Raw genomic sequence first — 9,181 nt, forward strand, 5'->3', positions numbered from 1 at the left:
GATGAATGTCTACCAAGGCTGTGTGAACTGCTGTTTGCAGGAAGGACTCGTGTTTTGAGATAGAATAGCGATAATTAATAATTAATTGCTCCACTCCACATTCCATTTACTTTGATGTGTTTTCGTGCCACAAAATTTCAGTAGCGAGGAACCCAACTTCACTGACATGCCAGAGCAGAGCACTCTCCCTTCCTTTGAGGTGCAGTCAATCCCAGTGCTTTAGATCCTAGCTATAGATGGAAGTTGCTGACTGTGTGGGAATCAGACTCCCGGACTTGCCAGCCCCCTGCCAGCAAATCCTCTGCCTAATAGGATAAAGTTTGGTTTTTGACAGCCATCACAGCCTTCAGCCAGTCAGGGTGCCATGTGACGATTAGAGTCCACCTCCCTACTTCTTACTGCTGGCTCCATCTGTCTGGTCTCCATCTGTGGAAAATGAGCACAAAGGAACAAGGCCAGGTGGCTCTGGAACAGCCGTGTGGCTGACTTTAACCTGTCTCCCATCTGTTCACCTTGGCCATTAGTTTGGTAATCCCCTGGGCATTTAAAGGAATCCATTTGTGCTGTTATTCCCTGGGCTGGCAAGCATTTTCTCTTAAGCTGTAGAAAGCTAGAGCATCTAATTCCATCTCATGTGGATAATGGGAAGAGACAGTGCACTGATGATACAGGAAAGGTGGCAAGCAAAGAGACCACAGCTCAGTGGTAGAGCACATGTTGTGTGGTGGTCAGCCAGAACAGACCATGTGAGTCTAGATTGATAATGGCTTCCTCTGTGTTCTGCATCAGTTCTGCTAGTAAGGCATTTCAGCACCTCCCATGATTTGCCTAATTATATTTCCTATGAATCTCTCCTTCCTATACATTGTTAATTATGCCTGTGCATGAGCTTGCCTAGCTAGGCCCATTAGTATGTCTATCATTTCAAATCCCTATTACCCAAGGCTACACATAATTTTGAAGACTGCTAAGGTTGGAGGACCCAAGACCAATTTTGTTTATGCTATAGCCATGCATCATGAAATCTGAGTAAGTGCACATTTACTAAAACTAGAAATCTTTCAATAGCCCTAAAGGAAATTTTAAAAAACCATTATTAGTTCAGATATTGTCTTTTCCTTACAACTAGATTCATCATAACTTGATCTTGACACAACTCCCAAGGCAATGGTATTTTCCAGTGTTAGGTTCAAAACTCACGTTTTGTGGACTAAATGGCAGACTGAGTTTTCTGGATTATAATCACAATGTGCTCCCCATGTCTATAAGACAACATGAAGACTAGTTCAACTAATAGCAAACATTCTCCCCAACATTCCCACATTCTCCAAAAACCTACTCCAAACTACAGTGTCAAATGTAATTGTGGAGATAGGGTGATTCACAAATGCGTGGTTGAGCAACATTAGAAAAGAATGCATCAACAAAATAAGCAGATGTATAAATCAAGGTTTTAATTGATTACAAAAATTAGTTTTGACAAAATGTATCATTCAGCAGAAACTCACCGGGAAACCAGGTAGAGCCTGCACAGCTGATTTAATTCATTTTCTTTATTCAACTTTTATTATTGGAAGTCTGCACTCTTTGCTAACTTGACAGTCCCTTTGATTCCAAGCAAGATCAAATTGTTCAGCTTCTGTATAGAGTAGCAGTGGTGAGTGATGCTTCCTCCCTCAGAGCACCCCCAACTCTTCCAAGGTGCATAGCAGAGATGAGGAACATGTGGCTCTTCAGAGGTACTTGGACTCCAACTTCCATCACCCCCTACAAGCATGGCAAGTAGAGGAGGATGATGGGAGTTGTAGTCCCAACATAAGGAGAGCCACAAGTACCCCAACAATAGTGTTCAGTGCCATTGCATTTCTTCCTTCTACTATTGCAACCTTAGACAAACAATACTTTGACATATCCCATATGTTAAAACTTCTAAGAAGACTCCCAGAACCATCTAGTCATTTAATCACCAATGAGAGTGATAAGCGTAGAGCACAAGGATGTTTCAAAATAGGTAACCACATGTTCTTGCTGGGCTCAGGCAGAAGAGGTGATAGTATTTAACATATGCACATTGTTGATGAGCTGCAGTCCAATGCAGAATTTCCCTGGGGGTAACTTAATGGGACTTCTGAGCAGACATAGGTACCAGATTGCACTGTTAGAAAGGGGAAGCCCTGGAGATGCTAAAGGTTTTGACATATAAAATGATCCTCCCTAAAATCACTGAGTCAGCCTTAGTCCTGCCCTCTAATAATTGCTCACCACAAAGCAGCTGGCTGCCACCATGTGCGCCAAGAATACATAGTCTTGCCAACCCAAAGCAGGAAGAAACAGATTCTGACAAAGAGATGGTGTGTACACCACACAGCAGTGACATAGCAAAAGGTTCCGAAATAAAGACAGATGTCCCCTGGCAAAGATGTCAAGGGCAAAGATAGCTAAGAGTGCCACAGAGCAAGGCGGGCAGTCTCTAAAAAAACTGGTTGGTTGGGGAAACGTACATTGCCCCACCTTCACAACATCTTTCTGAGCTCACTCAGCATGCCGGTTTGTTGCCTTTTGTGTTCGTTTAACTAAAAAGAGGGGGGAATTTCACAATCATGGGTGAGTGTGATGAGGAAGAGGTGGATTTCACGCCAAATCGTGAAATGGCAATTTTACCCTGAGGTGCCTATGTGCCTGTGTAACAGATCCGTATTTATATATTAGGGTGACCCAATGAATCCCATGGCCAAGGAAGAGCAAATGGGTGGGTGGGTGTCACCCTGGATATGCAATTAATGGAACACGATTCTATGATTCTGTTAAGCATTGGGCATGTTTTGGATGCAGCACGATCCATCTGCTAAGTATTTTAGTTCTATAATTATTGGGTAGTCCCCAAAGGACTTTGTTCCTGTTCAATTGCAGACTGATTTGCAGAAAGAGAACCCAGTACCCAGGAAGCAAACTCCAGACATTTGTGGAAGCCACTGATCATTGTGGGTTGGTTGGGAGCAGGCCGGGCCAGTTTGCTCTTCACTCTAAGCTCTTCAGGAAGTCTAGGAGCCCATGGTGCCACTCATCTGGCTTGTCAAGGTAACAGGCATGGCCTGCCCCTTTCATCAGCATCACCTTGTGATTAGGTAAGTTCTTCAGGTGGTTCAGGCTCACTTCCCCCAGCTGGGCATCCTGGTCCCCATATACGATGAGCGCTGGTGTCTAGGTATGGGAGAGGAGAAGTCAAGTCAACAAACAAGGAATTTCTCCCTTCTTGGGTGCTTTCAACAAATATCTCAAGTGAAACACAGGTTCAAGGTTGGAAATAACTCTATACACATATAAACTGTATTGTGCACAAGCTCAGGAACTCTGCAAAAAGCACAGTCCTCAATCATACCCATGTAGGGTCATTTTTGTGCATGTGTTGGTGGCAGAGATCACCACCCCAATCCTCTCCCCCCACCCCGCTCCCCCTAGATGTTCAATTTACCTATACTAAATGTGCAAAGGCAGCTTGTGTCTCTGCTTCACTGTAATTGGCTTGATCTGTGCCAAACAAAAAGTTCATGAAGCTAATATGTGCTTGCTGTCTCTTTGATCTCTGTGTTATTCAGTGTTTAAACCTTTATTAATGGTATTACTGCTAGCAAAATTATCCTTTCCTGGTTGCAGTACCTTCTCTTAGCAAGGAAAACAAACCTCTCCCACATTTTAAATAGCTCAGAATCTCTGCGGTAGAGATGTTCAGGATTCACAGAAGTACAGAGAATTCCCACTGCTGTCAAAGCTATTGTCTTACAGGGTTACCAGGGCTAAAAAAAGGTCACATTTGCAAGGGGAGATTTTGCATTTGCCAGCCACATTTGCCTGGGCAAAGGCACACCCCAGAGATTAATAGGAGGAGGAGCTTAAAATATGAAAAAGTGAGGAATTTGGATAACAGTCAGATCAAGTGCTCTGCATTTGCAAGAGACATTACAAAGCTACACTTACAGTTTAAGGAACGCTCAGAGATTTACAGCAGTTACAATCTAATCCCTCTTGCTTCTAATGATGCATTTTCTCTTCCGAGTGTAGAAGCAGACTTACTTTCCTTGCTCATGTAAAAGAGCACACTTACTCCATCAACCCACTAATGGGGAGAAGGCTATCACAGCAGTTCTTTTTCTCATAATGGCGAAATGATCCCTGCATCACACTATCCTTGGAGCAGTCCTTATGAGATGATAGGCAGTCATTGCAGAAAGAGAAAAGCGAACAAGCTTCCCTGTTTATGTTTGTAGGTCTGATTATAGGCCTGCTTTGCATCTCTGAAAGCAGTTTTGTGCCTGAGAACGAAGCAGTAGGCACTGCCCTCTAGTGATTAGCTCAGGAACCCTTTCCCTGTTGTATGCAATTGCTGACACAGACGTACTTTCGAAGTCGAACGAAATCCGTTCCAGAAGTCCGTTCAACTTTCAAAATGTTTGGCTTCCAAGGCGTGGCTTCCGATTGGCTGCAGGAAGCTCCTGCAGCCAATCGGAAGCCGCATCGGATATTCGGCTTCCATAAGAACGTTTGAAAACCGGAACAGTCACTTCTGGTTTTCGATCATTTGGGAGCCAAAACGTTCAGCAACTAAGCTGATCGAATTCCAAGCACTACGACTGTACTGCTGTTCTCTGTATTCCCCCTCAATTATTTTTCAATGCCTTTTAATTTCCAGGGCTGGCGTCAGAAGTCTGCACTGCAAGGCACTGGCTGAGGTCCATCCTCGTGCATAGTCATTTGCCGTCTCCAGGAAAATCAGCAATGGCAGGACTAAGGAAGAGGTGCTGCCGTGCCCTTGCTTTCTTATTCTGGTCAGCAGTGCCAATTGGGCATGGACAGAGAGGGCTCTGAATGAGCCAGGAGGTGGGCCCACTCAGGTCATTTTGTCCTAGGCGCCCCCCAACACCTGCAGCTGACACTGTTAAGTACCACTGGCCGAAACAAGACCTGCCCCAGTTTTAACCTCAGAATCCCCTTCCCTCTCCATGCCTAGCCACCAGGCAGACGTACTTTGACACCGGCATATTGTGTGGCTGAGAACTTCTCTGTGCAGATGGGCGCCACCGGGACATAGGCTTTAAGCATCTCACTGTGCTGGAAGAGGAACGGAAGCGAATACATCCCGCTGAGAGACGGGCTGATCACCACCGCCTGGTCTAGCTTCAGGGCCTCAAAGACAGACTTCAAGAAACTGGCTGGTGCTGGCTCTCCGACAGGAGCTGGGGCAGTAGCCTCTTTGGAACGACCTAATCCTGCACCGCAAGAAACAAGACACTGCACGTCACACATGTTCCGTGGGAAGGATGAATCCTGATTAAATTGGGTGGAGGAATGAGAACAGGGTGACATTTCAGTGCTAACGAAGCAATGTGGCTGCTGGGGGGGGGGCGGGGAGCACAGCCTTGCATGCACAAGCAGCACCAATCCAACAATGAACATGCACCTGGAAGCTCCCATTAGGCTCTGTTTCGCATTAGGCCTGGAATTACACCAGCTTACAAACTGATTTGAGGGGAAATCCTTCCAGTAGCACCTTAGAGACCAACTAAGTTTGTCATAGGTATGAGCTTTCGTGTGCATGCACACTTCTTCAGATACTGGAAGGATATTTTTTTATTTTGTTTTGACTACATCAAGCCAACACGGCTACCTACCTGTAACTAGTACTATGGAAGGCACCACATTGAGCCGCATGATTTGAGGGGGACTGCCAAACCAGGGTCTCAAAGCATGCTTTGAGACCCTGATTTTGAAACCACAGTTGAAACTGCTAGGTTGGCAGAAGCTAAGACAGAGCAACGGGAGCTCACCCCACTGTGCAGATTCAAACCGCTGACCTTCTGATCAGCAAGCCCAAGAGGCTCAGTGGGTTAGACCACAGCGCCACCTGCGTCCTGAAATGGGGGAAACAGAGGGAAGCAAAGCATTGGGTGAACAGGGAAGCCAATAGCTGGTTGTTTCAGTTATACGGGCTTAATCACAGGCTCAGTTATAGTGGGGCATGGGAATTAGGACAGGGATGGGGTTGCTGGACTTTGGAGGTAAATACATGCTCATCCTGGATCCAGCTGTTATGTCTGAGTTCAGGTAACATTGATAAATCACAGTTATGGCCATTGCTGAAACTTCAGAGGACTGAAGAGGACGCAGCTGCAGAATGGAGATGAAGCTCACCATTGAAAAACAAAAGCAGGTGAGCAGCCCGAAACCTTGGTTTGCCTGTTATACCCAACTAAACCCAAGCATAGTTTAGGATATTTCTCTTTGGTTATGACATTCATGGCTTGGCAAGATATCTGAACTGAGCCAAATGTGTATTATCACAACCCAAAGGCACACACACACTTGCATGACAATTTTTGCACATGTTCTTCCATACATGAGTGAGACTTACCACATTGTTAAAAAGCAAAACAAGAACGAGGGCCTGGATATCAACAGCAGTTTTTTGACCCTGAGAAAGGGCCAGGTTCTTACATTTCAAATTAGAACTGCACTGGAGTCGCCCACAGGTGTGGAAGTGATCCCTTCACCTGTCAAGATCCAGACATACCTGGCAGGTCAACAGCCACAGCGCAGTATCCGGCTTCTCCCAACTTAGACAGAGTCTGCAGGTTTAGCCATGTCTCTGAAGAGAAACGGATGCCATGAAGCAGCAAGACAGAGAACCGGGGGCTCTGCTGAGCAGGCTGGATCTGCCGGTAGAACAGCGTTTGCCCGCCCACTGTGATGGTACTCTCGGTCAGTTGTGTGGTGGTAGCAGCCATCACTGCCAAAGAGGGTATTCTGGGAAGCCTGAAAATGAGAGCACCAAACAAAAAGAAGAAAATGGAACAAATAAATCATGGGTTGTTTTTTTTAAGAGGGAGGAGATGACACTACTTTATTTTCTGGCTGACACAGCTGGCACAAAATGGTGTGTGCAGAAGTGCTTACATTTAAAGTGTTTAAAGCCCTAAATGACTCAGGCCACAAATATTTGAAAGGCTGCCTCCTTCTTTGCAAGTCCCTCGGGTGCTAAAATCGGTGGAGGAAGCCCTCTTGGTTGTTCCACTGCCCTTAAAAGCTCAGGGTGGCGGCAGCCAAGGAGAGGGCATTCTTTGTGGTGGCCCCTAGGTCATGGAACTCCCTCTCACAGAGGTGAATCTTGCATCTTCATTATACAGCTTTAGGTGAATGCTTATCCTGGCTTTTGACACCTGAGGCAAGGGATCGTTCATTAGTATTGTAGGAACTGCAGGAGGAAATGCTGGTGGGGCTTTGCCTCGTCTCGCTGCTAAGTTTTTTTCTGGTTAAAAGCCACCTTCTCGATGCTTCTTTCCTCAAACTGGCCACAGGTTTGCAAGTGGGGGGGCAATAAAATGTTGAGCCACATGTGCAGATAGGTGACAGCTGTATGTGTACTGTGACACCATTGAAAAGCATTGTGTGTAGATGGAGTGGGAGAACTTTCAGATCTGCGGTGGGCCAATTCACACGTCACCTGAGTTTGCATTAACCAGAACGAGGTTTGCAGAAGCCTGCTCACAAGGAGAGCTCATTTGTACAGTTCTTCTCCCTTCAAATCTGGGCCTGTTCTGGTTTGCTCTGCAATCCAGTTAACAATCTCCTAGCTCAAGATCTGACAGCGCCCTTTTATGAGCCAGTGCTACTGCCATTTCATCTCCTTACAAACTCAGAAGGCAAACAATGCTTTCACCATCTCACCTAGTTCACCTCACATCCTCTGGGGGTTCAAAGTATCCTGAGCTTGTGTGTGGAGCAAAGGGGGTAGAAAAGTGGTGTGTGTGTGTGTATGTGTGTCTAATCCAGGCATGTCAAACCTGCGGCCCTCCAGATGTTTTGGCCTACAACTCCCATGATCCCTAGCTAGCAGGACCAGTGGTTGGGGAAGATGGGAATTGTAGTCCAAAACATCTGGAGGGCAGCAGGTTTGACATGCCTGGTCTAATCAAACAAACGGGAATCATGTGTAAAGAAATCAAGTGACATGCATCGTGCAATCATGTTTGAATCACCAGTACTTCTCTTACTGCAGTGGAAATACTGCGAGAACTAGGGTGTAATCTGCTGTCATATATAATTGTAAAATAATGCAAGAGGTCGGGACACCAAAGTGATATGAGACACTGGCAGGACTAAACTATGCAGCCCATTTTCACCACCAGCATATTTCCAGGGGACATTTTAAATAGTGAGAAAGAGCGCAAACAACCTTTGAGTATCTGTAGATCATGTTCCTCACCTGGGATTAGGGAAGTGGGCGTAGCTTTCCAAGCAGCCTTAGTTTCACACACTGATTTAGCGTTTAGTCCAGATCTTATTAACTCATGTGTGCCTATTTACACAAAGGGCATTCACATGGTACATTCAAGGAGTGTACACTCTCATTGCCAGCATACACAGATAGCTGAGCTGTATAACTCAGGAAATGCACACTTGGTTCCACAGAGAGGTAACTTTTGAACAAGCCTGTAGGGTGGGGGAGAATTTAAGCGGCCAGGATTCATTTTATGCAATTACATTCTGTATGTCTTGCAAGCCGCTTGGGAACTCAGCAAGAAGCAAGGTGCTCTACTCCTTAAACTCGCCCTGCCTGGGTCTTTCCTGCACCTTCTTATGAGTACATGGCGAGGCGGGGAGAGACAGCTAATGAACTTTGCCCCGTTTCCTGGCAGCTGCAATGGAATGGCCAAGTTACCAGCTCAGAACGGAGGAAGAGCTCTTTGAGACGGCGAGGGGACAGGCAGGCAGAAAAACGAAACAACCACCTTACCCTCAAGTTGCTCCCTTTCCGAAACAAAGACTGGAAGCTTCGGGAATGCGCCACTGTCCGTCGTGTCCGATCGAGGAAAGAGTTGATGCTCCCCTCGACTTCCGGATCCAAAGGTACCGTCGGAAACCCGATGAAAGAGAGCAACGGGGGCGGAGGCTGGAGGGGAGGGACAAAATGTGGAAATATACAGCATTTCTAAGCAAAGGTTCGCGCGAACACTAGCGTCACCTAATGGACACCAGCAAACTAATATTGACAAGTGATCTACGACGAGCAGCCTAAACACCGGGAGGTACGCAACAGCTGGGCGTCCGTGCGCACGTGGGCTGCACTGCACACAGATCCGATTTTGTCCCCCGGCGTGCGCTCTCGCGCACTTTCGTCCACATATGC

General features: G+C 46.3%; 1 protein-coding gene across 1 annotated transcript; it reads right to left on the reverse strand.

Annotated features, from left to right (window-relative positions):
* Positions 1–1,433: 1,433 nt before the first annotated feature.
* Positions 1,434–8,911, reverse strand: LOC118080608 (putative protein-lysine deacylase ABHD14B). The gene is made up of 4 exons (XM_035106085.3): positions 8,789–8,911; positions 6,566–6,807; positions 5,023–5,264; positions 1,434–3,201 (listed from the first exon to the last, which is right to left on the reverse strand). Exons 2-4 carry the CDS (start codon positions 6,777–6,779, stop codon positions 3,019–3,021), a joined length of 639 nt encoding a protein of 212 aa, XP_034961976.2. The 5' UTR covers positions 6,780–6,807; positions 8,789–8,911; the 3' UTR covers positions 1,434–3,018.
* Between the last annotated feature and the right edge of the window lie 270 nt (positions 8,912–9,181).

The sequence above is a fragment of the Zootoca vivipara genome, chromosome 2 (genome assembly GCF_965207765.1).
Source record: "Zootoca vivipara chromosome 2, rZooViv2.hap1.1, whole genome shotgun sequence".
In the NCBI taxonomy this organism is placed as follows: domain Eukaryota; kingdom Metazoa; phylum Chordata; class Lepidosauria; order Squamata; family Lacertidae; genus Zootoca; species Zootoca vivipara.

Bases quoted from the DNA above. Each gene is read 5' to 3' on its own strand.
- LOC118080608 (XM_035106085.3), bottom strand. From the start codon at position 6,779: ATGGCTGCTACCACCACACAACTGACCGAGAGTACCATCACAGTGGGC. The intron at 5,265-6,565 runs GTATGTCTGGAT...CTTGCGGTGCAG, and splicing joins TGTGGCTGTTGACCTGCCAG to GATTAGGTCGTTCCAAAGAG. The intron at 3,202-5,022 runs GTACGTCTGCCT...TCCCATACCTAG, and splicing joins CACAATATGCCGGTGTCAAA to ACACCAGCGCTCATCGTATA.